General features: G+C 39.2%; 1 protein-coding gene across 3 annotated transcripts in view; it reads right to left on the reverse strand.

Annotated features, from left to right (window-relative positions):
- Nucleotides 1–4720: 4720 nt before the first annotated feature.
- GRM5 (glutamate metabotropic receptor 5) overlaps nucleotides 4721–21054 on the reverse strand; it is a 272147-nt gene continuing 255813 nt past the window's right edge. Inside the window, exons 8-10 of one of the 3 annotated variants that reach the window (XM_086481708.1) lie at nucleotides 14747–14842; nucleotides 12998–13159; nucleotides 4721–5543 (exon numbers count right to left, since the gene is read on the reverse strand). In XM_086481708.1, coding sequence (XP_086337834.1) covers nucleotides 4721–5543; nucleotides 12998–13159; nucleotides 14747–14842 — 1081 coding nt within the window. The remainder of the gene's footprint in view (nucleotides 5544–12997; nucleotides 13160–14746; nucleotides 14843–21054) is intronic. The other 2 variants (XM_086481709.1, XM_086481710.1) reach the window with 2 other exon arrangements.

Here is a 21054-nt window from a genome sequence, read left to right on the forward strand (position 1 = left end):
TCCATCTTGTAGGGAGTATGATCCTCTTGGCCTGTGTGCTGTGGGCTCTGTGTACTCACGCATGGTATATACAGGGATTTAACCTAGGAACTGATGTTTTCTGAATCCCTGATGGGTCTTAGCATGAGTTAAATGCAAAGATCCTTAGAGGTGTCAAGATCAGGGTAGTTCTGAGCACCTGCAGACATACAATGCTAGATGCCTGAGTAAGGTGGCAGTTGAATAAAGGTTGAGCTTTAAATGTACATTTTAAATTCTGTTGAAATCCTAACTTTAGGCACCAAAGTCCTTTTTTTTGGGTCAGCCCTGACACTAGTCTCCAATACAATAAAAAAGTCACGGTCACGTCATTAATCCTGAGCATAGTGCCCTGATTTCCCGAAGGACCAGGCATCTTTTGTATACTGTCGCTGTCATGTTATTTCCTTTCACCTCATAAATGATGTATTAAGCAGAATAGCAAAGTTGCACACTTTCCTCTACAGAAATTACACCCACAGCCATGCTGTCTTTCAGTCTGGTCTTGGTCTCTCCAAAGAAAACAGCCCCACGTGATCTCTGCTATCATCCAGAGTCTGAATCATGGATTGGCCTTCCCATTTACTCTCTTTGGAGATCTTATTCTCCCAGTTTTGGTCACAAAGTTTTCCTTTTGCAAACACAGCAACTGAATAAACATCCAAGCAAGGTAACTTTTTTTTTTTTTTTTTTTTTTGCTTTTACAACTTTTAACAGTTACTTTTTAATTAGCATTTCACTTTTAATTTGCTTTTGTAGCTGGAAATCAATGGAAGAAGCCAGCACATTGTGATCAGCCAGCCTTCCATGAAACATCAGCAAGTGCTTTTTGGACCGTGGTCTAAAAAATCTCTGGTCTAAGGTATCTGTATGAATCTAGGCACCAAATGTTCAGATAGAAGTACAAGGAAGCACATCTCCAAAGTCATGCAATTATTCTTCTGAGCCAATTAAAAAATACAGTTCATCTTCAGTATTGCTAATACTTCTTCCCAACTGGCCTGCCAGAGTGATTCACTTCATTTCAAAAGCACAGATTCCAGAGGTGGTTACACCTTCACTCTTCCGGGTTGGCCTCAAGCACAAAAGAAACAAGTGATTTTCCAAGGTCCTTCTGGTCAAGAATGACAACAGTTTCAAGTCCTTTAATTCCCTTTCTGGCAGCAGCACTGAATTGGAAGGCAAATTCAAGCCATTCAGTTGGTACTTGCAACATTCTTTTGTTAGATTGGAAAGCATTCGTGATTGTAACTTTTGCTTTTATGTCTGGAAAACTATGTCACTATATCTTAATGTCCTAAACAGAGACTAGCTTACAAACAGCACAATGAAATCATGATGTCTGCCATTCATCATTTTCTTTTTTCTTGTGTCAAACCCACTGGTTTCTATCAAAAGATTTCCCAGTCTTGCAAATCTCCCACTGGTCTCTTTTGAATTACTACTACAGTCATTGCATAATTGTTATCTTCTTCCCCCAAAAAACTTTCCTCCCTTTGATGAAATCCAAACATATCATACAATCATACGGCATTCCAGGCTGTATAATTAAAAAAATGGAATCTGCCTTCTTTAAATGCCACTAAGGCTGATCTATCTTTCCTTAAAGATAGGCTGACAACAGGGAGATACAGTCTCAACAGGGTCCATCCTTGGTTTCTTGTGCAATTAAAATTTCTGCCGTGGCTAATGGATAGACAAAAGATGCATGACTCCCCCCAAAGCGAGAGTAAGCAAAAGGGTTTAAAATTTGGGTTGTGTAACATTAGGGGTTTAGCCTCTTAAAACATGTATTCAGGTGTTAAGACTGAGGGGTCTGTGTGTGTGTGTGCGCATGCACGCACGCCCGTGCATACATATATCACCTTGGCAATATATATGAAAGTTGTCAAGAAGCTCTCAGCAATAGCTATGGCCAGGATTGTGCAGAATTGCAGTTTGGGAGCAGAAGAGGTATATTTATGCTGAGTCACGGTTTGACAGTTTCTATTTCTCACTCATTTTTACTAATTTTATTTTTAAGAAAAGATTTTTATGTCTGTCTGTATAATCCTTATTTCCACTGTTGATTATTTCACAGTGCAGTGAAGCCCACAGATTTTAGCAGGAATACATTAATATTAAGTGTTCACCAACATAAGAAAATACTATGGAAATGGGAATGTAAAAGGCTAGGGAAAGATCAAGGTGGAGAAAGTTCTAGTAAGGACATTGTTCAACAGCTTAAAGTGTGAGACAGTAATAGAATTCCTTTGAAATTCACCTTAGCTATCTCAGTACACTCTGTATATATCGCACCAATATTGCAATGATGGGGAACACATATTATCATGTAACTCTTCCATGAACAACATTTAAGTGGTCTAGACTCCCTAAATGAGACTGTTTGTGTCACAGACTGATGGGACATGCCCTTCCCTTACATGTGAGTTGTAACCTGTGAAAGAAGATGCTTTCTCCTAAAGATGTGGGCAGCTAGAGAATGATGAGACATGCTAGTACTGTGAACTAGGAGGGCAAAACCAAGCTCTGGTCAGTTGCACAGAACTGAGTCTGCACTAATCAATCATGCGAGGAGGCAAGAACTACATATAGGCATAGCTAGTAAATGACTGTACCTGGCAAAATAAGCATGCCCACAGACTGCTTATTGGATAACGCTGCCTTGTGCAGAATGTACAGAGTCACTAGAGTATCTCTATGAGGTCCTAGCCTGGATTCAGTCATCTATGACATTTTGTTTTTAATGTTGTTGAGCAGCAAATTGGGGTGCAGCACATAATACTGAAACTAGCTTCCCAAAGGAACAGAAAATGCTCTTGGCTAAAGTATATGACTGTGCTTTCTTTTATTTGTTTGATCAAATATTTATTATTTTGGACATGGAGAAGAAAAAGGGGGTATGAATTTTGATTACAAAATATTTGTTATCTTGGAAGAAATGAGATCTAAAAGTTTTGAAAATGAAACATAGCAGCCTTATTTCAAGGCTCCCTTCCATGAGGCTGTCTTCTATATAAGGCTGCATCAACACAACTTTCACTTGTACATCGCTCACCACTTCATACTATGCTTAATAAAATAAAAAACCCCATAAAAGTTTGGCACCTGAGGACAGCGATGTCATGAAGGAGAGAGCCAATACAATGTGCGCTTAGGGCCTGACTTACAAGTTCTATGTAACTACACCTATCAAAAATTATTTAACTTCTATTCAAACTTTAAAACTCTTCCCTGCCTGTATTAAAAAAGTGCTGTGAGAGTATGAAGTGCACTAAACTGTACTACCTTGATATAGGAAAAAAATATGAGGAATCCCCTTGCTTCTTCTGTGAGTTGCTAAGAAACAAAGAAAAACACTGTTGGTTCATCTCTCATTAGGTCTTCTCTATTTTAACCTTTATCTGTATTGCTTTGAAAGTATTTTTTCTTTTTCTTTTTTTTTTTTTTTTATTGTCACAGTTCATAGCTGCAAGACATCAGCAGCTAAATAAAGTTAAAACTGTTGCTTATTAAAGAGTAGCTAAATCACCTCTAAGCAGATTTTGACACAGGAGTTTTTTTCCCTATATATGAATTATGATTATGACAACCTTTCCATTGACAGTTAGCATTTATCATAATCCAGATTGGTTTCCTAGAATTCTGTCATTCAAAGTACGGAGAAAATCCTTAGGGTGTTTACCTGTTCCTTACAAGCAAAGACTATGGGAGCCCAAATAAGTATTTTAACTTGTAGTATTAGCATAAGAATGTCCATAAAAATGTGTTAATTTCAGTGGGGAGTGCAGCTATAATATAGCTTGGTAGTGCTGCTAGAAAGAGAATATTCACCTCAACAACTTGCCCTGATAAGGGAATTACAAAACAGTACTCCAGAAAATATTTTTTGCTACTTCATTATTAGTTGGCAACATGGTGAAATAGTCAGGAAATCTTCCTTGGGTTTTGTTGCTGTGAAGGTGAATCCAATGTTAACAAATCGAATTTTTGATACTGAATGAAGAGAATTTCATAACAAATGCGTAGATTGAGAAGTCACTTGTAAAGCCCTCCATATTGCAGTCACTCCCTGCAAAGCCTCAGCTTAGTGTTATCCACGTGTAACGTATCACGGACACAATATGCTTCAGCAAAGTTTGGTAGGTATTGAACATACATTACTGCTTTTTGAGATCTTCATAGAAAAAAAAAGAAAGAATGCTTGACAGGTTGGTCCCAGATTTGAGTCTGTTAGAAAATGTACATTCAATGTTTGGTCTTCTATTCTTGATAAAAGATCAAGGTTCACTTCTGGGTAAGGAATCAGAGTAAACGAACAAACCATTGTACAGTTGTTTACAATCTAGTTTCCCCCCCGCCCCGTATATTGTACACACGGTTCATTGTAATACTAAAGCAAAGCACTTGGTATGTAACTGATTTAACAGACTCCTTATAAGCCCTCAAAAATAGATTCAGTGAAAAGCCCATGTTTTTTTAAGGCCACGATAATCTGCCAAGAGTCTTTTTGTCTTTAAAACAGCATAATTAATCTGATGTTTCCACTTCTCAAGTAATTCCTCTTCTTCCTCTCCATTTCTCACAAGATGACCCAATGCCTCTCACTCTATCTGCGTAAACACTGGAGATCTTGAACGCTTGGCTGTCCCCTCACTACTTGCTTGTAGTTGTTGAGATCCAACGTTGTCTTGAACTACATTCACAGCGAAGAAGAACTTTGAGTATAATCTCTGATGAGGAGCGTGTCATACTTTGGGGAGGACGGGATACAAAGAGCTGATTCGGAAGCCGGAGAGCTGGGAGATGCACTTCCAGAATCGATGGAGTCTCTAAAAGGAGAAGGAGGAGTTAAAGCTACCAACTCCTCAAGGTCTTGCTTGGCTGATGGCGTCTCTGAAGTGCCTTCTTTGACACTGCCATTTGAAGGTTTCCTAGCTGACTGTGAAGCGCCATTGACTTCAATGGCAGGAAGTGGTTGAATCTCTGCAAACGTGGTCATTGTTGTAGGAAGCTGGATTTCCCGTGGAATCAGGTATGAAGAGCAGAGAGGAGTGGCCACCATTGTCCCTGGAGTGGCTGTTGAAAGCATCATAGAGTTCAGCTCGCTGATATTGGCTGTAAAGCGAGTAACCACGCTACTGATCTGCTCCATGAGGGAGCCTTGAGAGGAGCTACTTCGCTGAGGAGGCTCTGACTGGAAGGTAGGGGCATCATCTTCTGTTCGGCTAACGGAGGCAGTTCTGTGGCTCAAGGTGCTGATAGGTGAGGGAGTCTGCGGTCGGTACTGAGCTGGGTATTGCTCTTCTGCTTCCGAAACCTCGTAAAGTGTTTTGGCACTGGCCTCAGGAAATGTAGCGCTGCTACTATGTCGGCTACTATCTGTGCTTTTAGAAAAAGGCTTGATCACTGCAGTTTGATTGGGGTTCTCTTTTTTGTTGATGTGGATTGACAACCGCTGCCAAAGATGTGCTCCTCTGCTGCTTTTCTCGTTCTGGGCCCAAGAAACCGATTTCCCATTAGAGCTGTAAACAGAAATGAGGTAAGATGGTAACTTGCATCAAAGTTAAAAATATAATCACTGTACCTATCCCATGGGTATGTGGTATCCCACAGCCTATGTTCATCACAAAGCTGACTGTAATTTCATCTGTGTCTATCTATTGCAATATATCTGTATCTATCATTTATACCTATATGTTCCAGGGAAACAAGCCATTTGTGCATTCAGGCGTGACCTACGCTCTGCTAGTTCGTGGCCACCACTGATCCCTCCGTTGTTGCCCTTGCGACACAGGCAGCGTCCGTCTTGGGGGATGGAGCAGCTTGATGGCTTCTCTTATGTTGGACTGATGTCAGGAAGGGGGCCTGTGGGGCTGAGGGATGCATGGGGGAAGAAGTAAATGATTGAAGGGAATAGGTGAGAGACCTGGACTGGCTGGCTTGTAGGGGGCAGGTGTGTAGGCTGGCCTGAGAGCATTCAGTGGTAAGGAGCTTGGTGTGGGGCACTGGCTGTGGATTCCTGGCATGGGGCAGGGAGTGTGGACTGGGAGATGGACAAGCGTAGTCTCTTATGATTCTATGATTCTATGATTATGGCTGGGAAAAAAATCTGTTTATATTCCAGTACTTGGAAGTACTGGAGCAATACTCAGAAAGGCACTACACAGGTTGTGGGTGGAGAGATGCTTCTAATGGGTGGCCTCTTCTTCATCAAGGTACTTGGTAAGTTAGCCACCACTAGCTTAAAGAAATTAATTTTTTTAGTTGCAGGTCAGCTCAGAGAATAAAACTATATTCCTAGTAGGAAAGAAATAATGGATAAGCTATCCAAGCAGCTCCTCACATTGACCTGAGTTTGGACACAGCAATAAACATTTTGCTCCACTCTCCTGCAGAATGAGTCCTCTTAGGGTAATTTCTCTTTAGATCCCATCATACCCTGCTCTTTATCAAAGTTGCCTTTATTTCTCCTCTTGCTACCTAAGGAAAGCCAGCTGCGGCACTTACAAAGACATAGTGTGAAACCACTCCTTTCCTTTTACATCTTCCTTAGGCTGATGAGCTGGTGTTTATACGTACATTAACCTATAGTTCCTGGGATTAAGAAAGACCATTAGAACTATTTCTTAGCTGAAACAAACAATGGCTCTGAAATGATGTCAACAGGAAAAGCATAGTCTCCACATACAAATAAGCATGATTTATATATAAAATGCAACAGAACTTTAAACAATTCACTTTGATTTCCAAAACATTTGCTACAGCCATTTAGGATTTTTGGAAAGACAACCACATTGGAGACCCTGGCAGAGTACCACAAATTTGTCGTTTGTTTGTTTGCTTTTTAAGCCTGAAATAGATATACTTACATGTTAGCCTGCAGTGTAACAGTTTGCAAGACACATAGTTTACTAAACACAGATGACTTTATACCAGCCTTCATGTGGAGGCTGGCCACACACTATCAGTGTAATAGCTCTTCCGGTCATCTAAAAAAAAAGTTGTGTGCTGAGCGTAAACAAAACCTTCTTGTGAGTTCCCATCCATGATTACATTACATGGAATTATGATGGATCATGTAACACAACGTATGCCAACAACTTTCCCCTTCAAAAGCAGCGTGACAGAATCCAATAGACAAACACAACGTAAACCAGTGGGTATTTTAAGAGAGGCTAGACTGGGAGATGATCTGTATGAGTATATAAGGGCTCACCCCTTTGCTGCAGTGATCACCAGGTTGTTATCTAGATCTTGGAAGTTAACTGTTATGCACCTACCCCCAAAATGCCAGGCAGAACAGCTGGTGGCTTGTAATTTGCTGTTCAGACAATCCCTTCCTTTTGCTGTACCTCAATCAGAGCAAGAAGGAAAAGCAAAATCTAATCTGTAGCATTGATCACTTTGACTCTTCGCATCTCTGTGGATGCGATTCTGAGCTGAACAGGAGCTGACACTAATGTCTTCCAGAGGAAAACTGTGGTCTCTGAGGTTCGCAAGCTTCTCTTACTGCAACATGTACTCGGTGGGCGTTGAGAGGTGTTTGAGAGCCCTGGCTCCTTGGTCATACTGAGTCCTGAGCTCAGTGGGAGACTGGTGCCAGCATCAGGAGCAGGATTTGGATGCTTTGGCAGGCGAGATCTTGCTGCTAGTTCTGATATAATGACCATGGGACCTCCTCCCAGCTCCTGCTGAGTTTGAGCTGGACCAGAAGGCTGGGTGACGTGGCTCTTGTAACTTTGATGTGGCAGAAAGAGAGGGCCTAGTTCCAATCCTCGATGTCCTCCCTGGTGGGGTCTCTCAACTCCTGCTGAGTTTGGAGATCAGGGGGATCTGTGACAGACCTGTCTGCCACAGAGGTGAAATAAATGCCATTAACATGAAGGATTAGTCAATGTGAATAGAAATGTTTGCCCAAAGAAAGAGGTTTATTCTAGCACCCCTTATGACTTCAAGCACTGGCTTCGTACAGGTGTTCAAACCCTATGGCTTTAAGTGTGTTCATGAGCATTGAATGCACGTAGACATTTTCAGTTGACTGAAGGTCAGATTGTAAGAGGTTGTGAAAGGTATGTATCACTCCCTCCCTGGTCACCATTCAGAAGACAATTATTAAGGAGGGATATGAGGCTGAGGAGCCTGGGGAAAGGAAAAGGATGAAATCTGGGGGTGTATCCAGCCCTCAGCAAGGGCAGCTGACAGTTAAATCTTCAGTGGAGAAACTGTTACCAGCCCCCATGGTTCCCAGTTTAGTTTTGGGTTAGTCTTGGCTGATGCACTCATTTTCCACCTTTGCATTGTGCTTAAAGGCAATGAAGCTGTATGTATGGCTCTCATAGAGATCCTAGGGCTCTAAAGGAGACCCAGTGGCTGTTTGATGTAAATTTTGTGCAAAAGCCTGAAAGACTTGACCATTATTAGTTGCAAATTCCTTGATTTAAAAAACAGAATAGGAAGCAGGCAGCAATTTATCAGCAAGGAATGAACTTACAGTTAAAATCCTAGTAGTTTGCCCAGCAACAATTGGAATTGTTATCTCAGAAATGTATCATCCACTTTATCATGCTACACCTACTTACTACAAAATCAACACTGGACTGAGGTGTGCAATCATTTATCACGTCTATGAAAGGAGCACCACTTGTTTTCTCATGTTGATATGGAGCTGGGTTACAGGTCAATTGCAGTGATGGTACCTTAAGATCCTGCTCTAAGTGCTTGTTGCTACTCTGTCAAGTTAACTGGAAAGCACTGCAATGCACACAATTTAAAAGTAGAGAAATAAAGATAGATCAGAGACATAGACTATGATGTCTACTAATGGAATTGTTTACATTTATTATGCCCAGCTCTGCCATGACCCTTTGATAATGGGAAACTTTAGATCCGTGAAATTTTAAAGTTTTCTTGCAAACAGATTTTGGCTGCCTCAGATTAGAACAGAAGAATTATGCTTTTGAGCTCCCAAAGGAATTCCACTGCTAAGTTTGGCTGAATACACATTTTTCTACCCCACTCTGCTTTTCTGCTGGTGCCATGCACTGAATAGAGCAGAGTACAGGTCATATCTGTAGAAGAGAAACTCCAATCAGTGACATAATTTCCAACCCAAATTGTTAGCAAAACACTTTCTTTTTGGTAAAATAAAGCCTTTTGCATGGCACATATTTTTAATTTCTTTCACCACAGGTTAATTAGGTTCGGCTTTATGTACAAGAGGGATTTCCTCAGAACCAGTCATACTAATTGTTTCTCGAGCCTCTTTACTAAAAGCTCCTTTGATTTTGATAGCTAGGCTTTTTCCCAGCCTGCTAGACCTACCATGTTTTAATATGTACAAGAAATGAAAGTGGTATAAATGAGAGAGCTTTTGAAGTCCCTGATACTTCTAATATTTCCTCTGTCATTGTCTACTTGCTGATAGAATAGCAATTAGTATTGTTTCTCATTTTCTTCCCTTACTTAGTCTTTTTAGAGTCTCTTAAGTTTGGTCTTTAGGGCTTTGTTCTGTATTCATAAAGGATATTAATTGCTTTTTATCCATTTGGGTGTTAAGGAAAATGTTCCCCTCCTCTTACAGGTTTTTGTTTGTTTGTGTTTTTTAATTGTCTAGAAAAGATCACTTTGTCCTTTTTTTTGGTTGAGGTAGTGGAAGTTTTGTTTCATCATTTCTTTGTCTGTGGTATGATTATTTATGAGATGGGGCGCAGCTCTGCCACCAGGGTTTCTTTAGCTAGATGCTATTAAAGCAAATGTGTTTTGTGAGGTCCTTCAAAATGCAGAAGAAATGAAAAACAGGAAGAGGAATTCACAGTCACAGCAGCTGAAAACTCTCATATTTTAGCAAGGATGCCATTCTCATTAATTACCTGCATTTTCTAAAATTAATTCTGATGATGAGTGCCTAGGGACTAGAATTGGGACAGTTAGGGAAATCATGTGTAATTTGAAAATAAGTCACTTATTCTCTTGTTAATAACTTTAAAAGAAATAGGAAAATCAGTTTAAAATGATGAGATTTGTTATTTTCTAAGAAAGCTTAGAATGCCTAGCTATGTATTGTTATTCCCCAGTGGAAACTGGAATACAAGGGCAATCAATAGAGATTAACACAAAAATTTAAGGAAACTTTTGAATTTCTGTTCTCTATCATGTACCAATATCAGTATTTGATTCCAGATTTGAAATGATACAACTGAAAACAGATACTGGACAATAACTTGATGGAGTCCTCTATGATCTGTTTGCAACCTGTCCTCATATAAATATAATAAGGAATTCTTTCAAATTCTTTACTTTATAAATCCATGCAGGAAGGTTCACATTTCAGAGCTCTGGTCTAAATTCTAGTGAGCTAAAATTGGCAGCAGTTATGCTCAGATATTTCAATGGCTAAAATAGAGTGTTGCATTCAACCTTGAAGCAGTATCTTGTTTTTTAAGAAGCTGACATAGTTAATGCTCCAACTGTGAAGACAAAGCCTGTTTCTTAAGGACAGTCTTCTCTTCGCTTTAAGGAAGAAGTCCCTATATCGTATTAACAGAAGCAGCTGGCAATGGTAAGCAGGATACACTTCTGTACTTTACTTAGTCCATACAACTTTCTGCCAAGGAGAACTCCTGTTATTCAAAATAAATCATAAGAAGCTGTTGTCCTTTTAGAGTCCTCTGCTGAAACCTTATTGCAGAATCAATGATATAATTACTTTGCCTGAAAAGGGTTTAGATTTAATTAAAAACTGACTCTTCATAAGGGGTGATTGGTGTGTGTGCCTGTGATGCGTACAAGCACATGTGTATTTTGTTTCTCTAGTCTTGTCACCTGAACCAGTCTCAGATCAATATATATTTTGCTTGTAGCGACCCAAGTTCTTGATCCCTGGGAGAACACAAGTGCCTTGAACATGCTAAAAACACTGAAATGAAGTAAGTGGCGAACTCCAGTATACCTGTATGAAGAAGTCATAGTTTCTCCTGGGACTGTAGGACAACCTTGGTGACTGGCTAAAACTGGCCGAGAAACCTAAAGGTATCTAAACTAGGTCAGTTTTACTACTGCAATGGTTTATGTTGTTTCTATTCCTCTCATTTTAAACAGCTTTTAAGGAAAACTCTACATGCCTATATAACTGTTTCCCTGGGTGAAAGCCAATTCTGCCACACACAAATACCTGCTAGTGATACATCACTCAAGCTTAAATTATTCCCATGTTGCTTGTTCTATGGAGATAAATAGCAATGAAACACAAAAGAGGAATGATACAGGGCAAAAATTCATTTTGTCCTGTCCTGAGTTCTAGAAGTAAACAACATATTTTGCAATTATTTTGCAGAGTTGTTTTCTGTTAACAACAGCGAGCACATTTATTTGTATTACTCCATGAACTGTAGTTTGTTGATACTTCCTTTCCTCATGAAAATCAGAGCTGACTTTCATATGAATGACTTCAATATATAAGGTTGAAAGAAACTAGAAGTGAGAGAGAGCCGGCGGACAGAATCTTTGCCAATGACCTCCCAACACAGCCACCAGCAACGCTAATGCTGGCAGCTGCAGCATGCCTGCTTAGAATAGGAAATTAAGGGTCTGGTATCTGAATGAAACATTTCTAGGACACCTATTACCATGATCCAAAATGCAAAAATGATTTTGATACCAGATGTAACTTCTTTCCTCTATTACTGTGACCTCATTGCAATCATTAATTAAGGCAGCTAGTGCTGGGTTTTGCTTCTCATCCAAAAAATGTCACTTTGAGCATCTCTGAGCACATCTCTGGTACACTGGAGCATCCTTTTCACAGGATGGAGAGGACAATGCCACCTCTTGAACTGTGAGTTCTGCTTCCTGATGCAGAAAGCTTTAAGATGCTTTCAACATTGCTTAGTCATCATGGTTTTTCATTTTTTTTTCATTGATAATTTGCTAAAGGTATGAATGGAAACTGGGAAAAATAGGAACCATCAGCTTACCTGACCCTGAAATCAGGAGCACAAGCAGTGCACAAGAAAAAAAAAAAAAAAGGAAAAGAAACATTTAACTCTCCCAGTTGTATGTCCAGAGTCAAGTGTTGATTTGAATTCTATCCTCTGCAAAGAGCATAGAATTGGAGGAAATTCAGGTGTTTGGCATGCCTGATAAATAATTACAGAGGTATTTACACACATGGGACTTACCAACAGAAAAATTACTCTTGTGAATTATTAAGCAGTTTCTTATTCGTTGCATTTAATCAAATCAGAAATGCAAACATCATGCAAGAAATGCAAAAAAGAAGGATGTCATGATGCCTGCTTTGCCTAATAAAACATCCTATTCCATAACTGATTTTATCAGATATAGGTGAATGATGCACAGGTGATGCTGGACGCAGTAACTTGTCTTGATGAGAAAGAGCCTTACAAAGCATCACATAATATACCCATCACCTCTATTTTTATGCCACTTTTCATCTTGAAAAATCCCGTCATTTGTAAGACTAATATACAGAGATAGTCAGGCCCTAACGTGAAAAGCATCGACGCTAGGGTTGGAACACAAAAATAACATTGCATGAGGGATGTGAAAGCATAAGCTGAGCAATACTGTCCAGTATGGAATTGCACAGCATTTTTGAGACTGAAAGGATGTAGGTGGGATTTGATCAGTATCATGGGACCTCTTTGTCCTGTAAGATGATGAGAATTTTTCATTATTCCCAAACGGTCAGACCCTTGCATCTGTCTTTTTCCATCTGCACTTCATCCCAGTGACTTCTAGCACTGGTCTGATACTTACTGAGACAGCAGAATGGCACCTACTTTCCTTTCTGCAACATCTACATTGTCTCTGGGAGGTTCCCAGGCTATTCAGTGGCAACTCTACTTAGCTCATGGAATTTGACAAGGACCACTGGCCAAGACACTGTGGCTGGAGACAACAAAACACAGCCATCAAAGGCACTTGCACTCTCTGTTAAGCAGCAGGTGTTCTTAACTGTTTGAGTAGGTCTTGCAGCTGACAGTCTTGCTGTGGAACTATTAGACTGACACAGTTTCCAGTCTTTTTGACTGTTAGGGCATCCTCTTTAACAGGAACCTTTTTCTCCTCTCTACTTGACTCAGATCGATTACAGTCTGGAATGCAAACAGATTCTTCACTGTGAAGATATAAAATATAAAAAAAAAAGTTTTTCAAGTGTATATATATATATATATATATATGGCCAGGCAAAACAGAGCTGAACACTGTACAACAAAATACAGTTGTTTGACATTTACATGTACGTTTCTTCTCTTCAAAATTCTCTTATGTAATGACTACAGATAGCTTTTAAATGAAGAATAAATATCACTGAGGCAATGCAATGTAGGAAAAAAATAAATCCAGACAACACACAGACAAGAAACAGAATCCCATCTGACAAAAAATAACAGGCTTGTATCTATTTTGTACAACACTCAGCCATGGATGTTCCTGATGTTACTTTAACAGCAGGAGTCCCCCAGGTGTGTGCTATGGGGCCTTATAGTTGATAGCCTTATGTACATGAGTGAATATTGTTGTACCCAAGGGGAACATAACGCTGTGTGTTTAATTGAACACCCTCCTGCAATGGCAAAATTCACCTGTGATGTAACACTTGGGAAAAGTAAAGGTATAATTTGGTCGTACTGTGCTCTAAGGTTACATTTATAAATACCTTACAGGGGTTGATAAGGACTGAATAGATCTTTTAATAAATAGTAATCAAAATGCTGCTAACTTGTACCAGAATGTTACGCAATGATACAATGCTTATTAAGAGTATGGTTTCATGAAAGATTTATAATCATCTGTGACACATGTGGGTTATTCCTTTATTAATGGAGATATCTAGAGAAATGGATTTTCTGTCCTACGGGAGAGTTCAACATTTGGAAATCTGACTGGACTCAAAATGAGATGAATAGCTGATATCTCCAAGTATTTTACAGACTTAAATAAATTGAAATATTTCAATACAAAAATGTCAAAATGGCCATATTGAAACAGTTCATCCCAGTAACACTGAAAAAATGTAGTATTTGATATTCATTAAAATTGTAGCATTGGTGCGTAATGTCATGCAAATATAATGGCCAAAACAAAACTGAAATGTTTGAAACAAAAATTAAACTAAATGGAGAAAGTTATGAAAAAAGATGTTCTGAACTCTATTTAAAATGGGTTTGAAACCCTTCCTTAAAACCACTGTAAAATTCAGCACTTTCCTCCAAGATATTTTTATTGAGAAGAACCTACATTTTCATATTGAAAATGTTTTCATCAATCAGTTTTTCTCTGCTCTTTTTAAAACCTCTTTTGATGAAACCTAATGTAATCCCTCATATGTAGTGGGACCACTGTTCCAGACAAGTTCTGGAGCTGCTCACTCCAAGTTTGAATGCCGTCTCTCTTCACCTGCTCTACTGGCTTAATGAGTCAAGTGTAAGGCTTCTCCTCCCCAAAGCACCATATTATGACAACATCACACAGGACACGTGGTTTGGATCACTCGAATGAACATGGTGCAGGGTTTTTTTGGTGGTCAGATGGAACATAGAAACCAGCAGTGGCCATTTCTTTTTTATTTTTCTTTTCTAAACATACTATATGGTATGCACAGGAATTACAGACAGAGGATCTGGCCTGGCATTGTCCCAGGGCTGCTCCTCTTGTTTACAGACATATCACACTGCTCTAAGGCCACTTGCTGTTTGCTTACCTGGTCATTGTAGCTCTCCCACCATTCCCCATACTCCCTTTTGGGGTGAAACACTCTATTTCCGACTTGTGCGGGGCCAGTCTCCTGCCTTTGTACCTAATAAATCACGACAACAACAGGAGCAAACAGAAAGAAGTGATTGTGTGCTCAGCTTTCTGTGATAGCTGCTGTGCAAAGGGCCATGCACATGAATGCTACTGTGGTAGCGGTGGGGTATAGTGCAAAGCAGCCATGGGAGCGGTGGAATAACTGTGTCAAACCCCAGACCTGTGCTAAAGCAAACGGGCTATGCAGCAGAGGTGCTCACCATTTTCTTTTTATATATATACATATATATAGGAGGAGCTACAATATTCTGCAGAATAAATAACATGCTAACCTTTTGTCTTTAATATTTTTTGGAGTTAGTCCAAAATGTTCAGCTGAACAGTTTAAGGGAAACAGCACTTAAATTCAGGTTCAATGAGAAATCAGCTGGTGGCCACATTCTCAATCCTAACTTAATCTTTCTCTCTGATCCTCCATCTCGGTAACACTTGACTTGTTCCTCTGCTGTCAAAGCAAGCACCAGTGTAGTTGATTGCTTAGGTAAAATTTGGGTGGGCTCACAGTTCATGTCGTGAATGGACCTTCCTCTTTCCATGAGCAATATGAGGAGGTTAGATGACTTGCTGAAATGCAGACATAAAATCGAGTGAAACCAACCCCAATCCTAGAGCCCAGTACAGTACTGTGAATGTTTTAAATGTCATACCGTGCACTTGGATGAAAAATTCACTTGGACAAACAGTTTAATACTTGAGGATCTAATTAATCCCTGCCTAGGGTACCAGGATAAGACCTGGACATCGCTTACTCTCTGAGCACTTAACTGGATGTCAGCATTGAAGATGCTTCTGTGGGGAAGCTTGTACATTTTAACACTGCTATCATTACAGAATAATTAACTTATTTATTGCTTGTCCATTAACCTGATCTACATAGCAAAAGGTACCTTGAAGAGAACCTGTAAAAGAGGAATAACCTGAGTACACAAAAAGTGAGGCTAAACTTTGGATGCAATCGTAGTAGATCCTCAGAGGCAGTGTATGTTGCATAAATAACTAAGGAAGAAGCTTAGTGAATCTGAGAGTGAACCAGAGACAGTAAAATGAGGTGTGCTCAGTGCAGAGAAGTCCTTTCATTTAGAAATTATAACCTTACTGAAAGGAGGAACAACAGGAGTTTTGCGGACTGACTACCAAGGTTTCAAGGCAATCCAAAGTGCTCCCAGATAGGCATGAAGCTTGTGCAGGACACATACGTATTAAATGGAAGTTGATTCCTAGAGCAGAGGAAAAAGTGGAGGGGCTTAGAGAGTAGATAAATTCACTGAAAATACAAAGGAAGTCAAACTGGAGCACACAAATTCAATTGAGGTAGCCAGGGAGAAAGAGCAAAGAGAAAAGAGTGTGTAGAAACTTCACAGGAAAGAAAAGGAAATAAAGTTGAGGTGAAGGTGTTAGACATCAAAGAAAGCAGACTTTAGGAAGAGCAGGAAGGAAACACAGTTACATACAGACTCAATAACCAAAAGAGATACTCTGTGCCCAACAAGACAGAAGGAGAAAAAGTCGAGAGTAAGAGAAGGGATTTGGAGACTAAGTGCTCACAATAAGCTGAATACTAAAAAGTAGCCAACAGAAGGAAACGAGGTAAGTGTCCTCGGTAACTCCATCCTGAAGAACCCCTGGTTAAGATGCATGTGAACCAGACAAGGAACCCCCCCCAAATTGTCCATTCACCACTAATTAGCATAAATTTCACTGCCAGAAAGTCAGTGAAGAGACTACTACGAATCTCTCAAGTTTTTCCATCCACTCAAGAGCATATTACACCATCAGAAATAGTATGCTGTCACAGAATGCCTCAAAGACTTGAGCCTAGTAACTGCTCCACTGCCATTCATTCACTGCTAAATATCCATGTAATTAAGAAAACAATGGCTAAACTCTAATCAACCCCTCTAGTGTGGAACGTGCATCTCACCAGTGCATGGAAGCTGCAAAGTTCTTTGAGTGACCATTCTTGAAAGGCACACCAGGTTCTGCATAAAAAGAGTTTTCAGATTTCAGAGCAGATAAAGAATATGATTTTGCTTCAGAACGTCTTGCATTAGAAAAATGTCCCCTTCCTGGTTCTTAAAACAAAGGACTGCTTTAAAAGATTTGATCTGAGGAGAGAAAAAAACTCTCAAACATTTCTTTGCAGTTGTCATAAAAATTGTTAATGTGAAAATTAATTTGGCATTTCAGCTGATGTATGGAGGAGGCATAAAACACTACAGTGTGAGCAGTATTTGCAAGAATAGTTTTCTTTTCTCATTGTCAATTCCAAGATTATATATTGGTGAGAAAAGAGAGAGGAGACTTTGCTTCTGTGCAGAAAGGCAGCTACTAAATTCTGTTGAAGGATTTAAAAGATTTTGGGTCATTTTTAATGTTTCTTTGGGATCTTTGGGTGTCGCATTGTGGGCTATGACTTTTTTCGCACAGGGGTGAGTTGTCTTAAGAAAAATGCTTAATGATACATACTAGTATGTTTTGTAAATGTTGATCAGTGACAGAAAATTTGAGAAGTAATTCCCAGTAATTCAGTCACTGTGGTGCTTGTCCATTTGGCAAATACTTTGTCACATCGCTCTGTCTTAAACAACAGTGCCCTGTACTCTCCAGAGGAGATCAGTAGAGAGAAAGAAACTTACTCCTGGGCTGAGAGAAACCATGTCTCTACTGCCTTGGCTTTTAGTGAACTTAGGTACATGTGATACATGTCAGGAAACACCAGCTTGACTGCTCAGGGTTGAAGGACTGTTAGACCTTTTCCTTGCCTTCTTCACCTTCCAGCAAAACTCCTCTTGTAGACCAAAATTAATGGATGCTATGGGAAATAAAGGGGGAATATGGGAATTGTCATCCTGAGTGAGACCAATAGACAACCACTACAATGCTGTAGAAACCAGTTTTAATGTGTAGATCCCTATATTGTATGGTGGGTTTTTTTTCCCCACTGAAGGTGTTGGCCCCTGGACTGACAAGAGCTGATAAGTCTCTAGATACGGACTTTATTAGACTATGCCTACACTTTAGAACCAAGTGCTGGTATCCTAGTGGTCCTGACTTTACGTTAGGGTGAGATTCAGGTGTGCTCATGGCTCCTTCTGCCCCTGCTCTCTCCCGGTTTCCACACAAAAAGTCTTGGATGCCTTGACCAGGAGTTCATTCCGTATGGTAGTATATCCTGTATCTGAAGGATGGTGGTGGGCCAGATCTAGAAGATGTGCCGTAGCCCATGTTTCTGTATAGTCTGGTCAAAGACTTAGTCAAATCCTTGAAAAATAGTCTATGAGTAGAATGTGGGTATTAGTACACAGATTCTGTTAAAATGTCCACACTACACTGGCTGAGACAGACTGCCCAAAAGACAAGTGCTTGCAATGGCAAAAAGTAGTTGTTCCAGATAGTCTGTCGTCTGTAAAAAAATCTCAGCCATTAGAAACTGGCTTTTACTCTTAGACAAGAGATTTTTTTCTCTCTCTCTTTTTTCAGTAAAAAGTTTAACTTACTAAAAGGTATCTCAGGATGTCTTTTTTTTTTTTTTTTTTTTTTTTTTTTAATGTAATGCAAAACAAAGTTAATTTGCTGCGTTCGAGATGGAGAGCTGTCATTAATCCATATTTCAAACGCAATCTCATACTGCCATGCAGAAATGTTATTAATTATTGAGCACCAAATGTGTGCTTGGCACTGTTAACCCCAGTGGAACAGAGTAAATCCACATAGGAGTAATGTCCTGATGAAAAGTGGTGTTTCCACAGAAACACTTAAGAGGAGAGAGGTTGTATAGCCAAATCTCATTGTAGAGCAAGAGCTAATAATGTATTTGGGACTTAAGTTCTGCATTGCAGTGGCTAATTCCTAAGAACTTTGTTAATTAATGGGATTCCAGTTTTTAGTCTGGATACTGAAAATTGTATTAGGTGTCTAAAACTCTTTCTAAATCAAGCTTTTTCCACAAGTTAACAATAATCAAAGCAGGTAATATCTATTATTTGAACCCTAGACCTCTCATTTTGGCTATTTTGGAATAAACCTGAAGCAAGACTTTTTGAAAGCCCTGAAATTAACGGAGAAGAGGAGAGGGGATTCAGAAGGGTTTACAGTGTTGATGAAATACCGTCTTTCTGCTTTCCATCATTTTTACAGAGAATTTTCAAAGTGCTTGTGCCTGGAACTTGGACAGATTGCTGAATGCAACAAAGCCATTCACCTTTCCAAACCTAGCTATATATTTTAATTCTCAGATATTACACACAAGTAGTAGTTTTCACCTGCAATATTACTGGGTCTTGATATTAAGGAATGATGAAGAACTCACATTTCATAGCAGCAGAGTTAAGGCTGGCCTTTAGACTAGATAAGGCAGTATGTGTATGATTTCTACATAAATTGTAAAGAACGAAATATGAAAAATAGCATTGTTTCTGTAGGGGCTGTTTTGAACTACAAACATACGGTGTTCTTGAAAATCAGTTCTGTGAGATTGGTCATGCTGTCCTGACATTGCATCACACTGCACTAAATACTTTTAAAGGAGTCTTAACTTACTGTGTGACATTTTCCTATTTATATAATGGCTAAAATAAATGATATATTGTTAAGCACGGGAGCTTTTGTTCCTTTTAAAAAAAATCAGCATATAAACATTGTTTATACAGCAATAGTGCAATTTCAGCAAGCAAAATTACTTTAAAGGCAAACACACAATTTGTTTTTTTGCAAGTCCAGAATAATCTTTTCCTTTTTTTTTTTACAACTTTTTCTAATTAAGCCATTATATGTAATCGCAGCTGGTAAATTAAAACAACATTTTGATGGAATGATATGTGAGGCATTATACTGGCTCAAGGGAAGGTCAGACCGATAGCAAAATACTACCAGCAGGTTTATTTACCTTCCTCCAGAAAGGGTATTTCTGAAATGTTGGACATTGTACAGGACTTTTGTAGAGCAAGGTCTTATTTACTCAAGTCTTCTTTTTCTACCCATTCTACTCACTACGCTGAACTTCTGTCCTCTCTTCTTCAGGTATATATAGAGATGCCACAGGAAGGTCTCAATACTTTATTCATTATTTCCTTCATTATGTTGAAAAGGAAGCTACCCCTCATTTGCTCTGAAGCATTTTAAAGGTTAGAAGGTTAGAAACTCCTCTAGGTTTGTGAAATGGATGGGTGAGGGCCTGCTTTGCAACACCTGACCATGACATCGAGCTTAACACGACATTTTTCTATTTGCTAACTTACAAGAAGTTTCTCTTTTCCGATGCTTTTTATTACTTAGATCTGTTATGCTACGCTGTATAATATATTAACTCAATTTTGTTGTCTAATGTTTTGCATCTTTAGTGCTTGTTTATTAGATTTTTAACCTTTCTTTCTCTGCTACCTCATTATTGGATAGTAGAGTGTAAAATGACTTAATTTTTTTTGGCAATGTATAATTGTGTTATAAGTCATCAACTGGCAGCAAACCAGATAATGACTGCAATTTATAATGCTATAATTGAAACAACAGCAAATTAAAAGAGAGTTTTGTGTTTATATATTTTAGCAGACACTTGCCTTGAATTTCAGTCACAGTTATTAAAAAACATCTGTAATCAAATGCATTTCTAAGTCAGCTGAAATTCCAGCTCTTCTACCAGGACACATCAACTTTCAGCATTTGAGCACTAATACCATTCTTTATAATTCATGCAGGTATTTCCATAGTCATAGACTGGCTCATGTCTTGTTTGGGCCTTGGAAGGAGGATGGATGTCCTAGTCTTCTGTTTGTCAAATTAATTACAATGCCAGTTCATATCAAAGTTTGCTCTAGAAAGAACTAGAAGTTCCTTTGGTAGACAAGCCTGTGCTCAGATCAGGTGGTAGTTTGCAATAGGATCTACATCATGCATGCTAAAGGACGTGAGACTGTCTGCATGGCTTGTCTGGGTGCTCTTCAGCGTGACTCATAGGGGCAATACTGATATAGTATATGGTGACGTTTATTTGTCACCAGAATTTTAGTATACTGACTTGAAGATGAGAAAAAAGGTAAAAGGGGTAGACACTACTGTTAAAAATCAGAAAACTCCTCTTTAGCTCTTTTTTCCCCTAAAAAAATATGAAGCTATTGCATCCCATCTTCACTGTTCCTTCCTTTTCTTTTTTTGTAGTGCACCAGCGAGACTGTATTTTGCAATCTAAAGCATATTTGTGTAACA

This window comes from Leptosomus discolor, chromosome 1 (assembly GCF_034619465.1).
Source record: "Leptosomus discolor isolate bLepDis1 chromosome 1, bLepDis1.hap2, whole genome shotgun sequence".
NCBI lineage: Eukaryota > Metazoa > Chordata > Aves > Leptosomiformes > Leptosomidae > Leptosomus > Leptosomus discolor.